The sequence below is a fragment of the Saccopteryx leptura genome, chromosome 10 (assembly GCF_036850995.1).
Source record: "Saccopteryx leptura isolate mSacLep1 chromosome 10, mSacLep1_pri_phased_curated, whole genome shotgun sequence".
Lineage (NCBI taxonomy): Eukaryota > Metazoa > Chordata > Mammalia > Chiroptera > Emballonuridae > Saccopteryx > Saccopteryx leptura.
In genome coordinates, this window is record NC_089512.1 from 18270086 (window position 1) to 18291218 (window position 21133).

The 21133-nt window shown below is 43.7% G+C and overlaps 1 protein-coding gene across 1 annotated transcript in view; it reads left to right on the top strand.

Annotated features, from left to right (window-relative positions):
• The first annotated feature begins 14737 nt into the window (after positions 1 to 14737).
• The window catches only part of SUSD5 (sushi domain containing 5), a 39030-nt gene continuing 32634 nt past the window's right edge, over positions 14738 to 21133 (top strand). Inside the window, exons 1-3 of the mRNA XM_066350354.1 lie at positions 14738 to 14770; positions 14996 to 15631; positions 15801 to 15915. Of these exons, the coding sequence (XP_066206451.1) occupies positions 14738 to 14770; positions 14996 to 15631; positions 15801 to 15915 (784 nt within the window). The remainder of the gene's footprint in view (positions 14771 to 14995; positions 15632 to 15800; positions 15916 to 21133) is intronic.

Consider the following 21133-nt stretch of genomic DNA (forward strand, 5'->3'; position numbering starts at 1 on the left):
CAGACAAGCCCAGGGTTTTGAACCAGTGACCTCAACGCTTTATCCACTGCACCACCACAGGTCAGGCTCAGATAAGGCTTTTGATCCCAGTTTCTCACGCTCCAGTCTTCCTCATCTCAGTAAATGTTCCCACCATCCCCTTGGCTGTTCAGGACAAACAACTATGAATCATCCTTGAGTCTCTCCCTTCCTCATGTCTCACATCCAATCCATTAACAAATATTATTGACTCCATCTTTACATAAATCCTGAATCCTTTTCTTGCCATCTCCAGATCCCAGCCACCATTGTCTGTTCTGTACATGAGTCTCCATGCCATCTGTCTTCCCTTGTACAGTGTTTCATGGTTTCTTGTGGCATTTAGGAAAAAGATCCAAACTCTTCCCATGGTCTACAGGTCCTCCATGATGCGGTCCTTACCTACTTAAGTTCATCTCCTGACATTCTTCCCTCCATCATTCCACACCAGCCATGTTTTATTTCCTGAAGGTCCTCAAACACGTCACTTTACGACTTAAGAGCCTCAGCAACAACTCCTTCCTTTATTTGAAATATTCTTCCTCCAGAACTCACACTGCCCATTCCTTCACTTGATACAAATCTGTTCTCTTCTCAAATGTCATCTTCACAGAAGCCTTCAATGACTGCTCAGTCTGATGTATCTCACCCCAGTTTTTCTTTCTCAACCCAGCCATTCTCTCTTATAATTGTCTTGTTTTAAAAAAAACTTAGCGCTTCTTGAAATTACCTTTTAAAATTTTTGTTATATTAATTACTGCCTGTCTCTTCACCCTGGAATACAAGAGGTCCACCTTGTTCCATCTCTGTGTTCCTAGTGTTTAGAACAGTTCCTGGCCCCCTCGTTGGGGGTTAGGATTTTAACATATGAATTTGGAGGAGAGACATTTACTCCATTGCCCACCCTTTCCTGGAAAATACAAAGTCTTTAGAGCATCTTAACTCCATGTTGTCCTCCCAACCTATATGCTGATTACATGAATTTTAGTTAATTAAGCATTTTAAATCCCATTCTCATTATTGTTGTTTTATGCAGTCAATAATCCTATCTATTTATTTATTTATTTTGGTATTTTATTTTTCTGAAGCTGGAAACGGGGAGAGACAGTCAGATTCCCGCATGCGCCCGACCGGGATCCACCCGGCACGCCCACCAGGGGGCGACGCTCTGCCCACCAGGGGGCGACGCTCTGCCGTGACCAGAGCCACTCTAGCGCCTGGGGCAGAGGCCAAGGAGCCATCCCCAGCGCCCGGGCCATCTTTGCTCCAATGGAGCCTTGGCTGCGGGAGGGGAAGAGAGAGACAGAGAGGAAGGAGGGGGTGGGGGTGGAGAAGCAAATGGGCCCTTCTCCTATGTGCCCTGGCTGGGAATCGAACCCGGGTCCCCCCGCACGCCAGGCCGACGCTCTACCGCTGAGCCAACCGGCCAGGGCCTATTACCATTTATTCTTTCCTGTATCTCTAGTATACCTTTATGGTCATTTTCCTTCTGCCAGAAAGACACCTTTGGTATTTCCTTTAATGTAGGTATGCTGGTGTTCTGTCATTTTTTTTATGTCTGAACACAAAAGGTGCTTATTTTGCCTTCTTTCACAAAGGATATTTTCACTGAGCCTAGAATTCTATGTTAGCAGTCATTTTCTCCCTGTAATTTCAAAACATTGTTATTTTGTCTTCGGATATTCATTGTCTCTATGGGCAACCATCTGTAGTGGTTTTGTTGTTTCTCTTTTGAAAATAATATTTCTTTATTCTTTAGCACTTTTAGGTTTTTTGGGAGGTGAGGTGGACAGGGCTTCGAGTTTCAGCAGTTTTACTATAATGTGCAGAGGTATGGCTTTCTTTGTATTGAACCTTCTTGGCTTTGTATGTCTTCTACTATTTGTGGCTTGATGTCTTTTATCAATAGAGAAGAACTCTCTGCCATATCTCTTCAAAATTTTTTCTGTCCCATTTTTATTCTCTTTCCCTTCTAATACTTAACATTATAATATGTTTGATCTTCACACATTCTCTGTATTGTAATTTTCTTTTTTATTTTAAATATTCTTCCTTTTGTCTCTTTATGCTTCATCCTAGATATTTTCTTCCCATATATGTTCCAGCTCACTAAATCTCTCCTCAGCATTTTTTTTTTTTTCTTTTAGACAGAGAGAGGGACAGATAGGGATGAAGAGAGATAAGAAGCATCAATTCTTTTGTGGCACCTTAGTTGTTCATTGATTGCTTTCTCATATGTGCCTTGATGGGCTGGGGGCTAGAGGTGCTCCAAACGAGCCAGTGACCCCTTGCTCAAGCTGGTGAGCTTGGGCTCAAGCCAGCAACCTTTGGGCTCAAGCCAGTGAACTTGGGCTCAAGCCAGTGATCATGGGGTCATGTCTATGAAACCATACTCAAGCCAGTAACCCCTGTGCTCAAGTTGGTGATCCTGCGCTCAAGCCAGATTAGCCTGTGCTTAAGCCAGTGACCTCTGGGTTTGGAACCTGGGTCCTCTGTGTCCCAGGCCAATGCTCTATCCTGGTCAGGCTCTTCAGCAATATTTAATCTGCTATTAAAAATATTCACTGAGTTTTTTTATTTCAGTTACAATTTTTAGTTGTAGACTTTACATTTTTGAAATTTTTATAATTTCTAGCACTCTGCCAGATTTCTCAGGCTTGTCTTTTATGTCCCTGAATATAATGAATAGAGTTATTTTAAAGTCTGTGTCTGACAGTTCCAATATCTAGTTTCTCCGGGGTTCTCTTTTTATCATTGGCTGTTTCCGTTCTTGTTTTCATTCCTTTTTTTCCCTTTTGTCTTTTGTGTGTCTGTTTTGTTTTCACTGTAGGCCAGATATTATTTGCAAAATTGTTTGTAATTTCTTTTTCTCCAGAATGATGTGTTGTTTCTCTAGAGAAGTTTTCATTTATTTCTGGTAGGCACTTGCCACATTTGGCCAAGAAATATGAGTTACCTTCAGCCAAATTCAGTGACTAAAAGTATTCAGAGCTGAGCTGCAATTTCTGTAAGGACCTGCTTTTCTTTATAACCTTACTACTAATGTGGTGTGTGGAGATCCCAACTCAAAGCAAAGGAACACCCCTTCTTGGTTGAACCACATCATTTTCCTGTTTCCGTAGCCTGACAAGGCTATCCAGAAAAATCTTCGGTTTCTCATCCTTGCAACAGTCCCCTCTATAATGAGGAAGTTATCCCCCAGGAGAAAGAGGTTTTATTTTTCAATTGAATTTATTGGGCTGACACTGGTTAACATAATTATACAGGTTTCAGGAGCCCAACAGCACATCTCTGTACACTGTATTGTGTGTTCACTCCCCCAAGTTAGAGGTTTTCATTACTAGGGTTGTCTCTCTGAGCCCCTGCCCTTCCGTGGGTCCTAGTCTAAAAATTAGTCACTATGTTATTAGCAGCCTTATGCCTTTAAGTACAGTTTTTTACATTGTTCTTATCCTCAGAAAGAGATATTTATTTCTTTATTATCAGAAGTAAAAATTTCCTTAAGCCTTTTCTATTTATGTCCTATAGAGATATAAATTTCATTAACATAAATAAATAAATAGACTATAAATAGATATATAGATATAGGTACCATACAGTATTATCTAGAGCAGTGGTCCCCAACCCCCAGGCCACGGACCAGTACCGGTTCGTGGGCCATTTGGTACCGGTCCACAGAGAAAAAATAAATAACTTACATTATTTCCGTTTTATTTATATTTAAGTCTGAACGATGTTTTATTTTTAGAAAATGACCAGATTCCCTCTGTTACATCCGTCTAAGACTCACTCTTGACGCTTGTCTCGGTCACGTGATACATTTATCCATCCCTAAATCCCTAAAGGCCGGTCCGTGAAAATATTTTCTGATATTAAACCGGTCCGTGGCCCAAAAAAAGGTTGGGGACCACTGATCTAGAGAATATTTTTTACATGAACAGTATTATAATTTATATTCATTAGATTTTTGTTGTTGTTGTTTTCTTAACAGTATGTCTTGGTTTTCCTTATTCTTGTTTGAAAATAGCCACTAAACTCATACTTGTGTATATCCCTGGTAAGGTAAAGGTATGTCTTCACCTCAGTTAGTAGTCAAAGGGTACTTTGCCTTTTATGTAACATTTTGATTTTTTTTATAAGATGAATAAATTCATTTTGACTTGCATAGTTAAAATTTTGAAAAATAAGTAGAGTTATCCTGGTGAAAAGAGGAAGAACAGGAGACCTTTGGGAAAGAGCGTCATTTTGCCAGACAACTCCTTTAGCACTTGGGGGTTATTCTCAACATACTGTGTCTATAGTACCTTTTCCTCTGCAGCATTTCCAAAGATCCTACTGCTCTTCCATTTGTTCCCTACTAATTTTTTTTTTTTTTTCGTATTTCTCCGAAGCTGGAAACGGGGAGAGACAGTCAGACAGACTCCCGCATGCGCCCGACCGGGATCCACCCGGCACGCCTACCAGGGGCAACGCTCTGCCCACCAGGGGGCGATGCTCTGCCCCTCCGGGGCATCACTCTGTCGCAACCAGAGCCACTCTAGCGCCTGGGGCAGAGGCCAAGGAGCCATCCCCAGCGCCCGGGCCATCCCTGCCCCAATGGAGCCTTGGCTGCGGGAGGGGAAGAGAGAGACAGAGAGGAAGGGGGGGGGGTGGAGAAGCAAATGGGCGCTTCTCCTATGTGCCCTGGCCGGGAATCGAACCCGGGTCCCCCGCACACCAGGCTGACGCTCTACTGCCGAGCCAACCGGCCAGGGCCATCTACTAATTTGGTCCATATCACCACCTAATCCATCCATACAGGGCCCTTCCTCCACGGGCAGCAGAGTCTTTTTCTCCGACTGCTGAGTCATTCTTTCCAGGCTTACCCCTTTGCTTCTGTAGGCACACATTGTGCATTTTTGTGGGACCTGGAGAAGCCCAAGTTCAGAATTTGTTTATTTTTTCATGTGAATGAAGATAAAGTTCCTTAAAGACCAAGTTGAATAGCTACAGAGCAATCCTTTTATTTGCTCATTTACTCGGGCACACACTAGTTGGCAGGACCCTCTTGAAAGTCAGTAGACAGGAAAATATGCTGTCTTAAAATATAATGTAATGAAAAACAGTGGGCTTCTAATTATTCTCCCAAGGCTATTTCTACGCTTTTTCAATAAATTAAAGCAAACCTGGCCACCTTTTCTTATGGGTGGCATGAAAAGTAAACAAGGACTGAGACAGCAGATGGCGTGCCTCGCAATCCGAGATGCAGATAATGCAAGTCTCCCCAGAGCAGGGACGCCCTTCCACGGGGTTCAGTTGGGCACCAATTCAACACGCCTATACAGTATCTCCCATGTGCTATAGACGTTCCCTCTTAATCCCAGCTCAGCTTCGTCTCTAGACTCTCCCAGTCCACCTCCTCCAACTTGAATGTGCCTTAAGACTGCTTCTCAACTTCTTGTTTCCTTGTTTGCTGAATGAAGGAAAGAAGGAAGGAATGCTAAGGAGTTTGTTCATGATCACAGTACTATCAGGCGGTGGAACTCACTTGTTTTCCTATTCAGTACTCTGACACTCACTGCAGGAAATAGAGGAGAAACACATACTATCTTCCTCTGCTTTTCTTATTACCTATCAAGTCCAGGTCAATTTTAGTTCCATGCCTGGGAAATTGTTATGTGTATAGAGATGTGTATATACTGTTATTTTTGGATTACTTAACCTAATTGTTGATTTTCTAAGTCAGCAATGAGTGGTTTCACCTTCTAATACATAATCTTAAAAAAAGAAAATATCTGCACATAACTTGATATATATCTTCAGACAATAAACTAAGGCTCCAAATGAATAAAAAAATATTTAAATTATTTGAGTTGGTCTGTTGAACAGTGGGCATACATGTGATCAAAACACAAATTTATTTTTACCACCTGTAGTTCCTTTGAACATTATTTAATGGGGATGATCTTCCCTGTTCCCCAACTACCAGTGGGTCCATGTCCCCCCCCCCACTTCTAAGTATGGTCCTACTAGCCCTTAAGTTTACAAATATGGTTTTGTTTCAGAAATTGGGACCAGACACTTAACTATTGAAATACACAACTTTGCTTGGCACTAAGTCATCTCCTCTTCACCTTTTGGGCCCCCTTGTCCCTTGTCAATGCATTTTTGTTTTGGGACCCCTTCCAGCTCTTTGCTCAGCCCTTGGGCAGTGTACATAAACCTCTGTCCCCTTCCTGCTGAGGTCTCTTTGCCTTTCTACATGGCCTTGTGTGGCAGGACCATGACAACTCTCTTTGCAGCGGGGTCCACTTTTGGCGCCATGTTCTGACAAATTTTGGGAACATGGGAGTGGAGACTTCAGCTCTACAGGGGCCTATAGGAGACATTCTAAACACAGAAAACAACTATGCATGAAGAAAGGGGCCATTGGACCCAAACAGAATAATGGAAGTCTCCTTAGAAGAGATCCCTCTATTGCTGGGCTTTACTGAACAAAAAAAGAAGGGCAAAATAATGTTAATCCAACAATAGGTTGATGACAGACCAAGAGTAGAACCCAGTTTTCTGATGGCCAAGTGTCTTGGGCCCATCTATCACACTACTCCTCAAAGTAAAAGTTAAATGATCTCTGTCTTGTAACAGTTCAGTAAAAAGCAAAATCAACGTAGGAGCTAAGACGAGAGATATTTAACATGTCACACCATCAGATTACGTTATTCCTCCCTTATGGCCACGTCCCACATACCTGAGGACCATTCTTCTGGAAATGAAGATTTGGATGCATACCCTGATAAGTACATGTATACCAATGGGTTCAATGGGACTATTATTAATACATGGACTATGTGAAGAAGATCTGGGATGAACAGTCCTTAAAATAGCAGCCATTGTGTTTAATGATGGTGAGTTCCACAGGGAATTTAGCAGAAGTTTGCTAGTTTGCCTTACTTTCCCAGAGCAAAGGGATGTAGTTCAGTAGTTACTCTGAGACCTTTAAAAGGAGGATCTTAATGTTAGACATGATAAAAGACTGGTGGATACTTATCCTTCCTGCTGTTGTAGATTAGCCTTGCTCAATTCACCGTCCTTTTATTGGCCACCTACTCTGTGCCATGTATTGAGCTAGAAGCTAGATGCCAACCAGGACTCAGCCCTTGCCCTCAGGTGGCTTACAGAGCACTGCAAGGTGCTAAGGTACCATGCATGTAGAAATAATTATGGATATCGTTTTACCTGAAAAAAAAAGAGTTTTTTGATTTACAAAGTAATTCCAATCTCAAAAACCCTGTAGCACGATTATCTCCATTTTATAGGTAAAGAGACAGAGGCCCAGAGTTGTCAAGTGATGTGTCCATGGTTCCATAGATATTAAGTCACAACAATCACACCTGAACTCAGTTCTCCCAACTCCGTTGCAGAGCTGTCCCTCTCGGTGGCATTTCCCTAGCGGTAAAGATCAACGTGGTCAGTGAAAGCTGCGGGATTCACAGCAGGGACGGCAGGAGATATTTGGGAGACTGGGGCACAGGGGTCCTGCCAGGGGTCCTTGAAAAGCCAGCACAGAAGCAACCTGGAAATGAGTCTTATCCTGGGGGGTAGAACTTCAGCCCCAGTCCTTGGCTGCCCTGAACTGCCTTCCTGCCAAAAACCAAAGCCGGTCTTTCTTTGTGGCCAGAGCTTCTGAATTGCTTTCTGAGGGTTCATTCCTACTTTTCATTAGATTAGGTGCAAACACCCTGAGTAAACTAGAGCTCCCTGCCATTGGCAGGCCGCTGCTAACTCCTGACACCCTGGATGGTTTTCTTTTAGTTAATAATTCAATCTCAAAAAAGGAGAGGGGCTTGGCAGGGACTTGGCTCCAGCTGCAAATCAACTTCAGACCCCGGAGAAACTTGAAAGAACTACCAGCGCCCACAATGACTCTTCAGTGCAGCCTGTGTTTACTCAGGACCCAGCCCACAACCTCCATAGCCCCGAAGGCAGCCCGCATGTAAATGCTACATTGTGCAGTGATTTTTCAGTTATGTGGCTTCAGGCTGGTGGCAGATGATTTGTGAGACTGCTTCAGATCCATCAGATTTGAAAGTCTACATTAGCTGGACTATATTGCTTTTGAGGCCCATGTAGTCCTCCCTCCATTCATTGAAGCTTCCTGTGTGTGCTAGGCACGGTAGGGGCGAGCCGCCTTAACAAGAAGATGCTAAGCAGAGACCCGTGTAACCCCTTGGCAAGTTTCTTATTTTATTGAAAGCATTACCATGATCCTTGACATGCTCTCCACTCGGGGTCCTTGGATGAGATAAGCCAATAGATCAGAGTTAGTTTTTTATTAATTTATCGAACAGGTTGAGAACCTACAGTGTGTCCGTAAAGTCAAGGTGCACTTTTGATCGGTCACAGGAAAGCAACAAAAGACGATAGAAATGTGAAATCTGCACCAAATAAAAGGAAAACTCTCCCAGTTTCATACCTATTCAGTGCAGTTCGATGTGGGCTCACGCACAGAGTTTTTAGGGCTCCTTAGGTAGCTATCCCATATAGCCTCTACAGACTCGTCACTGACTGATGGCCTACCAGAACGGGGTTTCTCCACCAAACTGCCTGTTTCCTTCAACTGCTTATCCCACCCAGTAATGTTATTCCTATGTGGTGGCGCTTCGTTATAAACGCGCTGATATTCACGTTGCACTTTGGTCACGGATTCAAATTTAGCGAGCCACAGAACACACTGAACTTTCCTCTGTACCGTCCACATCTCGACTGGCATGGCCGTGGGCTGCTCCGCTGTATACACGGTGTTATGTCATCATCTGCGCATGCGCACATGCTGCCACATTATCCTACAGAAACTGGGAGGGTTTTCCTTTTATTTGGTGCAGATTTCACATTTCTATTGTCTTTTGTTGCTTTCCTGTGACCGGTCAAAAGTGCACCATGACTTTATGGACACACTGTATTATGCACCAGGTACTTCTCAAGGCACCAAGTTAAAAACACAGAAAAAACATGGCTTCTGTCAAGGACTTTCAGACTAGTGGGAGAGATGGATCTGCAGAACAGTCGTTCCTAAGACAACTGTTCAGGGTACGGGGAGAGCACAAAGGAGGGAGTAGAGAGATGGGGCTAAATCACAAAGAAGACCTCACACAGCAGATGACACTAGTATTGAGTCAGGAAAGACGAGTAGGTGTTAAACCAGATGGACTGTGGGAAGTGAAGTGTCCACAAAACCATGGAAAATACCCCTCTCATTCCTTCATCAGACATGTATCAAGTACCTATTGCCAGGCACTGCAATAGCAGCTCCGGTAGACACTGGTGATACAGAGATGGTAAGACCCTGTCCCTACTCCCATAGAAAGGGATAGACCCGCAAATATAGCATCAGCATACAGGGACCTAAGCTCTACCGTTACAAGGTGTTCAAAAGATTGCTTATGGTTTCTTTCTCACACCTGGACATAGGATGTCAGCGTAAGATTCTGCCTTTCTACAATTCAAATCTAATTTAATGGGAAGACATGGTTTCGGGGTATCTAAGAGGCAACATGGTGTGAAGGTAAGAGTAGAGACTTTAGCATCATATACAGGTGGGTTCAAATCCCAATTATGCCATACTAGCTGTGTGACCTTGGGCAACTTACAGAACCCACATAGAAAAATTATCTTTCTCTCTCATCTACAAACTGACTTTGGAGTTGTTATAAGGATTAAAAATAAAAAATACAGATTAAAGTGCCTTGTTATCATAGGTGATCAATAAAAGGTAATTCTTAGTGCACATACAACATTTAGGACAATCACTATTCATTACTTCACTGTTAAAATAACTATAATGAATATTAAGCCTTCTGACATTCTGTGCCCAGGAGAAATCTGGACATAATAAATATGAATGAGGCCAGCTAGACTGACTAAATTTTGAAATCCTTATTGGTTATACCAAGAGCTTCTATTTAATGATCCAGGCCAAAAGAATCCCTGGTCAGACTTTAAACAGAAAATCAACTTCCCCTGCAAATGAGATGATTCATGGATTATCTAAGGATTTGAGCACGACCAGATATTTTTATTTTATTTTATTTTTTATTTCTTTACAGGGACAGAGAGAGAGAGAGTCAGACAGACAGGAACGGAGAGAGATGAGAAGCATCAATCATCAGTTTTTTGTTGTGACACCTTAGTTGTTCATTGATTGCTTTCTCATATGTGCCTTGACTGCAGGCCTTCAGCAGACTGAGTAAGCCCTTGCTCGAGCCAGCGACCTTGGGTCCAAGCTGGTGAGCTTTTTTTCTCAAGCCAGATTAGCCCGCGCTCAAGCTGGCAACCTCAGGGTCTCAAACCCGGGTCCTTCTGCATCCCAGTCTGACGCTCTATCCACTGCGCCACCACCTGGTCAGGCAACCAGACATTTTAAATGCATGAACTCTGAAATCACAAAATTAAAGCAAAATCTTTTGAATACAAATAATCAGACTCTCAGGTATAGTCTAAGTTCCCTCCATATGTCATTTACAAATTTAATTGCTGTGGAATGTTTCTGAGTGGCATGTTTGTTTGTGATGATGGGAAGCTAGGGGAAAAGGGGAACTGAAAGGGGAATGATTTAGGGAGTGGGAGAACGTTAAGAAGAGAGAGGGAGTAGAGAACAAAAGAAGATGACCATGGAAAATGGCAGAGGGCCAAAACGACTAAGAATAAGTAAGTCTAGCCTGACCAGGCAGTGGCACAGTGGATAGAGTGTCGGACTAGGATGCAGAGGACCCAGGTTCGAAACTTTGAGGTCGCTGGCTTGAGCACAGGCTCATCTGGCTTGAGCGCGGGGTCGCTGGCTTGAGCATGGGATCATAGACATGACCCCAAGGTCGCTGGCTTGAGCAAGGGGTTACTCACTCTGCTGTAGCCCTGCCAGGTCAAGACATATATGAGAAAGAAGTCGATGAACAACTGTGGAGCCGCAACAAAGAACTGATGCTTCTCATCTCTCTCCCTTCCTGTCTGTCTATCCCTCTCTGTCTCTGTCACACACACACACACACACACACACACACACACACACACACACAAATATTAATAATGCTTAAGTCTAATACAGTAGTTCACCCTGATCCTCAGAAGATGTGTTTCAAGACCTCCAGTGGATACCTAAAACTGTGGATAGTACCAAACCCATATATACTATGCTTTGTCCTATACATACACACCTCTTCACTTAAAGGAAGCACTTTATGGCTTCTCTTTGGAATACCCAAATTGCCAGCATCACTACTCTTGTGGTTTGGGGCCATTTTTAAGTAAAATAGGGGTTATTTGAATACAAGCACTGCAATAATATGTATACCTTAGTCAATAACTGATCACTGAGATGACAAAGTGACTTACTGGGAGGGTACCATAAGTAGGTACAAAAGGTGATTTGCACCCAGGGCAGCATGGAGCAGAACAGCGCAATATTTCACCATACTACTCAGGAGGACGTGCAGTTGAAAACTTATGAGTTGTTTATTTCCGGAACTTTCAATTTAATATTTTCAGAACACAACTGACCATGGGTAACTGAAACCATGAAACTAGAAACTGTGGATAAGAGGGTGCTGCTGGGCTCAGTGTTAAGTTGTTTGCATTTATGCAAAAATATTCACTTTTCTAAAACCTTTTTTTTTTTTTTTTGTATTTTCCTGAAGCTGGAAACGGGGAGAGACAGTCAGACAGATTCCCGCATGTGCCCGACCGGGATCCACCTGGCACGCCCACCGGGGGGCGATGCTCTGCCCCTCCGGGGCGACGCTCTGCTGCGACCAGAGCCACTCTAGCGCCTGGGGCAGAGGTCAAGGAGCCATCCCCAGCGCCCGGGCCATCTTTGCTCCAATGGAGCCTTGGCTGCGGGAGGGGAAGAGAGAGACAGAGAGGAAGGGGGGGGTGGAGAAGCAAATGGGTGCTTCTCCTATGTGCCCTGGCCGGGAATCGAACCCGGGTCCCCCGCATGCCAGGCCGACGCTCTACCGCTGAGCCAACCGGCCAGGGCCTCTAAAACCTTTGATAAAAGACTGTTTCATTGGTAAAAAGCCTTAAGCGAATAGAGTTTTGAAAAAAATTTAAAAGAAACAGAACTCCAATAAGAATTCCACATTTGAGTGAACACCGGGTAGAAATAAAGGGAGAGACACTTTTGGTAGAACCAGAAGTGGGGGCAGTAATTTGAAACCCAAGTGTCTTAGAAATTTTCAGAAACCTTTGGGTGGAATCTGGACTTTTCACAGAATGTTGTGACTTTGTTAAATTAACATTTGTGAAGTAGAGACACCGAAGACTGGAAGGAAAAGTGAAATAGAGAAATGTATTACTTCCAGGTTCCCACAGGAAGTACCTGGCACGCTTCAAGTGGCCACGTGGGGAGGCCAAGGCAAGGTGCAGGCAGAGAGGGCATTCCTAGGGGTTATTTTTTTCTCCGCTATCTCTGCTATATTTTCTGGGACATTTTCTCAATTTTATCTTCCAACTCATCTACTGAGTATTTTGTTTCTGACCTCATTTTGATTTCCAATAAATATATATATATATTTTTACTCTGGCTATTCATAGTTTTTTGGTACATCTATCTATCTATATCTATATCTATCTATCTATCTATATATATATATTTTTTTTTTTTTTACAGGGACAGAGAGAGAGATAGATAGGGACAGACAGACAGGAATAGAGAGAGATGAGAAGCATCAATCATCAGTTTTTCGATGCAACACCTTAGTTGTTCATTGATTGCTTTCTCATATGTGCCTTGACCACGGGGCTTCAACAGACCGAGTAACCCCTTGCTCAAGCCAGTGACGTTGGGTCCAAGCTGGTGAGCTTTCTTTTCTTTTCTTTTTTTTTTCGTCAAGCCAGATGAGCCCGCGCTCAAGCTGGCAACCTCAGGGTCTTGAACCTGAGTCCTTCTGCATCCCAGTCCGATGCTCTATCCATTGCACCACCGCCTGGTCAGGCACATCTATATTTTTTAATGCAGTATCTTATCTCCATGAAGGCAGTAAGGTTATTGTGTTGAAGTTTTCTTGTCCCTGCATGATCTCTGTCTCTTCTAGGTTGCTCATGCCTATTTCTTTAGTTGGGGCTCTATCACATTATAGGGATCCCTCAGATATCTGGTCTTTGTCTATGCTTCAACATGTGAGGTCATCAGGAGACGTATGCTGTGACATCTACTACACACGAGGACCCATATCTCCATTTTCTGTTTAGATGGTTACATAACTTAAATGTTATTTCGAGGCATCCACGCCACAGACATTCATAGATTCCAGATTTGTTTACCATAAGCAACCCTAGATAACCTAGATAACCAGGTACATCCCTCTAAAAGCATTCCAAGGATAAGTCTGCCACTGTTTGCTAGAAGTTTGTTTGCTAGAAGTCCTGCCATTAACATGTTTAAAGAAGGGTTTTACAGATCACCTTTCTTCCTGGTTATGTCTCCCAAGTAATAAAGAAAATGAATTATGGACCCATTGCTTAGTGGTTTGCAACTGCCAGTCCGCAGACTAATCGGCCAGAAATTTCATACCAGTCTGCAGAAGAGTTAACCCATCCTGATGTTGTATGAAGATTATAGACCCCATGATCTTAGTCAGATTCACTGATGCTCAGGGTGACTTCTGCCTTAATGGTCCCTGAAATAATTCTCCTAATTTCACCGGCTCCTCAGTGTACATAGGTTGAAAACCAGCTAGCGCCTTACTTCGCTGTGTTCACAGGGTGCCGGGACCTCTCATTTAATCACAGCAAGAACTCTATGGGGTTGGTGTTATTACCCCCATTTATTTATTTATTTATTTATTTATTTATTTATTTTCATTTTTCTGAAGCTGGAAATAGGGAGAGACAGTCAGACAGACTCCCGCATGCGCCCGACCGGGATCCACCTGGCACGCCCACCATGGGGCGACGCTCTGCCCACCAGGGGGCGATGCTCTGCCCATCCTGGATGTCGCCATATTGCAACCAGAGCCACTCTAGCGCCTGAGGCAGAGGCCAAGGAGCCATCCCCAGCGCCCGGGCCATCTTTGCTCCAATGGAGCCTTGGCTGCGGGAGGGGAAGAGAGAGACAGAGAGGAAAGTGCGGCGGAGGGGTGGAGAAGCAAATGGGCGCTTCTCCTGTGTGCCCTGGCCGGGAATCGAACCCGGGTCCTCTGCACGCTAGGCTATTACCCCCATTTAACAAACAAGGATGTGAGTGAGGCTCAGCCCTTAAATTGGTTCCCCAAGGTCGTGACATCTGGTAAAATCAGAAGGGCCTCAAATGGCTAACCTCAAGTGTTCCTCCTGATTGTGTTCCCACCGATAAGGTCCCCTAGCCGAACAACCCTTCTTATCTCAAAGAACAGGCACAGTTTCGGGGGGGGGGGGTTTCTGCAGAGCAAGCCTTAGTTCCCCACCAGCCTGAGGAATTATTCAGACAGGACAATCTCATCCTGCCATGGGAACCAGAAGTCACCTGACCTTGTTACTGCAAAGCCTATACTCCACAGCCGTTTCTTCTGTCCCCAAGTGCAAGCCCTGAGTGGGCCTGCGTGGCATAAAGTGTCCTTCACCCATAGGTTGTAAGGATTTGTAACTATTCAACTGCTGTCGGCCTAATCTGTCTAGTGTTGGGTGTCCTGTATTGGGCCATCCTCATGACCCCTAGGGGGAAAAATAATAATAATAATAAAAAAATAGAGAAGAGGCCAGGAGCCCCAGCATGTTAACAGTGGGCAGTAGGCACACCCCCTGGGTGAGTCAGGCAGGATCTCTTGCGGCTGCCACCCCCACCAGCTCTCTTGGTGTTTGTTAGTTGAGAAACGTTGCCCGTCCCGAAGGAAGAGGCCGAAAGATGCCCCTCTCTGAGTGATTTCAAACTACGCTCTTAGGGAAGAGGAGTCTCGCTATTCGGGGGCGTTTCACTCCTTAAGAGCGAGGCTGGCGAGTTTGAATCTTCTGTCATGTTCCTCCGCTGAAGGAGGACGCCAGCCGCAAAGTCAAGAGGCAGAGAGGACAGAGTTGGGCGTCGTGTTCTAACGGTCCTGCGGGAGGAGCTCGGCCTCTCGGGCCGTGTCACCCTTTCGACGAGGGTCCCCGGGCCGGCGAGGGTTCCCTGCAGCAGCCTCCGCTCCCCGCGCGCCCCGCGCCCTCACCCCCCGCCCCGGCGGCGCCCTGGGAGCTCCCTGTCCGGCGCAGCCTCTTTTGGCACCGAGGCCTCCAGGTGCCCAGCACGAAGGCGGAGCCGGGCTACAGCCGCCTCCCCGGCGCCACGGACAGGACCCCCGGGAGCTCGGGGCCCCAGCGCTGCGGCTCCCGCGCCCCACGCGCCCCCGGCGCCCCCAGCCTCCCGGGCCGTCCGCGCTCCTCCCTCTCGGGCGCGCCGGGCGCGAAGCCGGCAACGCGCGAGCGGAGCGCAGAGCGCAGAGCGCAGAGCCGAGTGGCGCACGCTGGGCAGTGGCCCAGGCAGCCCGGCCCGCAGCCAGAGCCCTCGCTCCAGCCCGCCCGCCCGCGGACGCCCGGACCATGGCCGCCGAGGGACCCGGCCCCCGCGCGCGGCTCTGGACGGCGGCGCTGCTCCTGCTCGGTCTGCCGCGCCTCTCCGTGCGGGCGGATGGTGAGTGTCCACGGGCTGTCCCGGAGGTGGCCGGCCCGGGGTGGCGCGCGGGGTCGAGAAAGCGGAGCTCGCTGGGGTGCTCATTCGGACGAGCCCAGAAAACCGCCAGCCAGGGAGGGAACGAGGCGAGCGGCGGTCCTCCGTCCTCTCCCGGCCCACTGAATCTCAGCTCGCCCCAACGCCCCCGACCCCCGTGCCCCTGAACCCTCTCTTCAAGCGCCGGAGAACGACAGAACCCTGGTCCTGCAGTCCTGCCGTTAGCTTTCCTAAGATCTCCACGAAAGGTCTTTAAAATGGAATCACGTCTGGTGTGCCCCAGAACCTCTTCGGCAGAGAGCCACTTTTCACGTCTATTAAATGTGCTCCTGACATCAAGGCCAGTGATTCTAAGACTCGGTCGGTATTTTGGCTTGGTCCAAAAAAAAATCTAAAAGATGAGTGGGAATCACTAGGCAAAGGGGAGAGGAGAGTGTCCTGGTAGAGAGAAGAGCACGTGCAAAGGCCCTGTGCTGTGACTGGCAGGGGAAATGGGATAAATGATAGAGTAGCTGGACCCATAGTGCAAGGTGAGGATGTCGTTTTCCATGAGGCTTCCAGATCCAGGTAAGAACCAGAGTATTGCAGGTTCTGAAAACTGGCCCACATCTGTTTGTTTGTTTGCTGTTTTCTGAACTGAAATCAGCTTTCAATACTTCCCTTAAATTAGCACGATCACAGCCTTATACGGTTAAATTTCGAAAAGCTTTTTGATTTTAGAACAAAACCCCGTTGATTTGGTGCAGGAGGGTCTGAAAGAAAAGAAGCCAGCTGTTCTCACATCCATGAGGGGTTTCTAGTCAACCCAAGCTTGAGACAAATTAGATTGATGAAGGAGAAAAATCCTTGGCTGATTTCGGATGCATTGTATATTTTTAAACGTCATTGCTGTTTAGCAAACCAGTGTTGGGAGAAACTAGACAACAAAAAGAAGCATGGTGGTTAGGCAAGGGGGAATGCAAAAAAACCTTCAGCTATTACCTTAGAATTTTTGGTACTCTTTATCCTAAGTGCTAGCTGAAAGAACTATTTATTTGCTCATAATTGAGAATGAATGTCTTATTTCTCCATATCCCCAGAGAAAGGGTTAGGAAATATTTTTAACTTCAAAAGTTCCTTATGATCACTGTCAATTATTTGTTGCTTTTCTAAAATCTATTTTTTATTATTTGTTCACTGTCAATTTTTAATTGAGATATAATTCATGTAAAACTTACCATTTTAAAAGGTACAGTTCAGTGGATTTTAGTATGTTCGTTATGTTGTGTAACCCTCACCACTAATTTCCAAAAATTACTATCACTCAAAAAGAAATCCCCTATCTATAAGCAGTCAATTCACTGCTAATTCTTGTATTGTATTTGCTTGACACTGAGTCATGAAAATTAAGCTGATTTTAAAGAATCCAAGTAGAATAAATTGGAGCTAGTATTATTAACTTTTGAGGGATATATACCAGTGTATCAATTTTAATTCCTTCTAAAGAAATATTTCTGCAATCCCCAAGGCTTTAGAGTTTCTCCCCATTGTAGCTACTGAAGTGCAATGCCAGGTTGATACGGATCAATATTTTGCACCAACCTGGCTGCATGTGGGTCACAGAAAATTGAAGGCAGAAATATCATTGGACAAGGAGATAGTAAGATCAGCACTCAAGCGCGTTTCTGTTACAGCTTGCCACAAATGCCTCCTTTTCTGCCTTCTCCTATCTCTCCTTTTCTCCTCTTCCTCGATGGAGAATTATAGGTACACTTGCTTTCAAGAAACTTCATTTGCTGAGCTCCAACTTTTATAATAGGGCCATTGAAGAATTACAACATATTATGAAAGGATTCTTTACTAAATATACGCTTAACTATATTTGCACCACTTTGCACATTTAGTCATTTATGTTCAACAGTCATGGAAGGAGGAAGCAGGAACGTTCAGCTACACTGTGATGCATTGCAGACATTTGAAGAGAGAGAATTGTAGTTAGTAAAAACTCCATGGGCTTATTTAAATATAAGTCAATGAGGTAAGTTCAAATGAAAAACATTGAGTCTACATTTGACTAATTAGATATGCATCTCATACCTAAAACAGGCCTGCTGCTGTACTTTTAAAATACTTTTGAAACTGAAAAAAAAATATTCATATTAACTGAATAAAAACTAACTCTATTTGGGTAATGATTATAGAAAACGATTCATTAATTCAACAGGTAATTTATTGGGTCTCTACTATATACTAAGGTATTGTCCTTGCTGTTGAGAATAGAATGGTGAGGAGGAACAGGTCCTTGCTGTCAGGGAACTTAAAATCCAGTGGAGGAGTCATTAAGCAAATAATTATATGAATGAAATGTGAGATTGCAATTTCGATGCATGATAAGGTTCAAGGACAGAGGTACTATGATAGCATATCCTAGGAGATTTGATTTGTAGGAGAATCTGAAAGATGAGTAAGATTAACCTGGCAAAGGCGGAAGAACGACTGTCTGAGTGCATGTACAAAGAAACTGAGTGGCAGAGAAAATGGGACATGTGATAAGAGACGGAATGACTGGAGCCAAGAGTTCAAGGTGAACCGTGGTTCAAGATGATGCTAGGAAAACTGGTAGGAGTGCCACGATGTGGAGCCTCATCGACCACATCTTGTTTTAATCCACAAAAGGAAAGAAAGCCATGGAATGGTCTCTCCAGTAGTAGAGTGACTAATGAGACCTGCATTTTGAAAAGATCGCCCTGATTGTGATGCGAGGAGAATGGATGGGACCAGAGCAAGATTGGATACAGGAAGGCCATATACAGTATGCTATTCTAGTTGTCCAGGTGAGAGAGGCTGGGGTTGGAAAGGTGGATGGGTGAACAGAAAGGGGCTGGACTGAAGAGAACAAGGTGAGTCACTGTGTAAGTATGGTCTTTGAAACCATGTGTGTGGATGGAATTCCAGGGGAAGGTTTTACAGTGAGAAGAGAGATGACTTAGAACCGAGCCTGGAGTGAGGAAAACAGATGGTTATTGAGTCTTTGTTCCTGAAATGTATCGGCCTGTAATTTTTATTTGTTGTAATATTTTTGTCAGGCATTGGTGTCAGGGTTATAATGGTTCCTAAAATAAATTTGAAAGTTGTTCTTTCTTCTGTTCACTAAAATGATTTCTGTTGGGTGAGCTTTTTTGTTTGTTGGCTGGTTGGCTTTTTAATGTTTGGTAGTGAGGTCACATGTGTTTGGAGTTTTTCTTATGGGAAGATTTTAAAGGATTAATTTAATTTCCTTAGTAGATAAAATAATATTTATATTGTCTGATTCATTTTGTGTCAATTTCGCTGTTTGTTTTTTTAAGAAACTTGTCCATTTCATTTAAATTTTCAAATGTACTACCATATATTACTCAGTAATCTCTTATTATCTTTTCAGTGTCCATGGGATCTGTAATGATGTCCCCTTTCATTCTTGATGTTGGTAATTTGTATTCTCTCTCTCTCTCTTTTTTTGTCTTGATCTTCTTGCTAAGGGTTTATCAATTTTATCATTCCTTAGAACAGGGGTCCCCAAACTTTTTACACAGGGGGCCAGTTCACTGTCCCTCAGACCGTTGGAGGGCCGGACTATAAAAAAACTATGAACAAATCCCTATGCACACTGCACATATCTTATTTTAAAGTAAAAAAACAAAATGGGAACAAATACAGTATTTAAAATAAAGAACAAGTAAATTTAAATCAACAAACTGACCAGTATTTCAATGGGAACTATGCTCCTCTCACTGACCACCAATGAAAGAGGTGCCCCTTCCGGAAGTGCAGCGGGGGCGGATAAATGGCCTCAGGGGGCCGCATGTGGCCCATGGGCCATAGTTTGGGGACCCCTGCTTTAGAAAGAAACAACTGTGGCTTTATTTTCTTTATTGAACATTGGCTTTCCATTTCATTGGTTTCTGTTCTGTTTTTATTATTCCTTCTAATTCTTTAGAAGCTTTAATTTTCTGTTCTTTTTTTCTGTGTTTTTGAGATAGAAATTTAAATAATTAATTCTTAACCATTTTTCTTCATTTGAGGCTATAAATTTTCCTTCAGTACAACTTTAGTTTCTCTACAAGGTTTTGTCAATTAAATAAAAATGTTATATTTCAATTGTATTTTTGACTTTGAACCCAATTGTATTTTTGACTTTGAAGCCTGATTATTTAGAAGTATATTTTGTAATTTCCATGCACAAGGGAAGTTTTCTAGTTATTACTCTGTTATTGAGAGGCAGTATTATACAGTACTAAGGATCACTGACACGGAGCCAAATGGCCTGATTTTCTATCCCCGCTGTGTAATCTTGGACAAATCATTAATACTCAGTTTTAACAATAAAATGGAGATAATAACACCTACATCATCGAATTATTATAAGCACTAATTTAATGTATACTAAATTTGAAAGCAATATTGAACACCTGGCCCAAAGTAAAAACACTATATATGTGTTGGATAAATAGCACAAGAGATTTTAGGTTGTTTGTATTGTAGTTTAAAAAACATGCTTTGTATGATTTAGGTCTTTTGAAAATTTTTTTAGATTTGTCCCATAGCTCATTATTTGATCAATTTTAAAAATGCCTTGTGTGTGTGTAAGATGTGTATTCTGTAGTTTACATTACTACGCAGTGGCCTTGCACCCAGTGTGTTAATTTTGTTCCTTAAATCCTTTATATTCTTTCAATTTTGGTTTGTTTTGTCAATTACTGAGGAGGATAGTGGTTATTATTTTTGTAAGTATGTGGGTTTTTCTATTTCTCTTTGTAGTTTTGTTAACATTATCTTTTAACAGTCTGGAGTTGTTATTTAAAATTCTTTTATATTACTCCTGAAATATAATATAATCTATCTTCATAAGAGAATCTATTCTCTAGCAATACCTTTTTAAATAACAGCTTTATTGGAATATAAATCATACACCATACATTTCACCCATTGAAAGTGTGTGATTCAGTGATTTTTAGTATACTCACAAAGCCATACACAATTATAGAACACTGTTATTACCCCCCAAATCAACCCTGTATCAACTAGCATTCACTTCCCATTTCTCCTCCACCCCTCAATCCCTTGGCGACCACTTACTTGTTTTCTGTCTCTATGAATTTTTTTTTTCTTTTTTCTTTTTTCTTTTTTTTTTTTGTATTTTTCTGAAGCTGGAAATGGGGAGAGACAGTCAGACAGACTCCCGCATGCGTCCGACCGGGATCCACCCGGCACGCCCACCAGGGGCGATGCTCTGCCCACCAGGGGGCGATGCTCTGGCCCTCTGGGGCGTGGCTTTGCCGCGACCAGAGCCACTCTAGAGCCTGGGGCAGAGGCCAAAGAGCCATCCCCAGCGCCCAGGCCATATTTGCTCCAATGGAGCCTTGGCTGCGGGAGGGGAAGAGAGAGACAGAGAGGAAGGAGGGGTGGGGGTGGAGAAACAAATGGGCCCTTCTCCTATGTGCCCTGGCT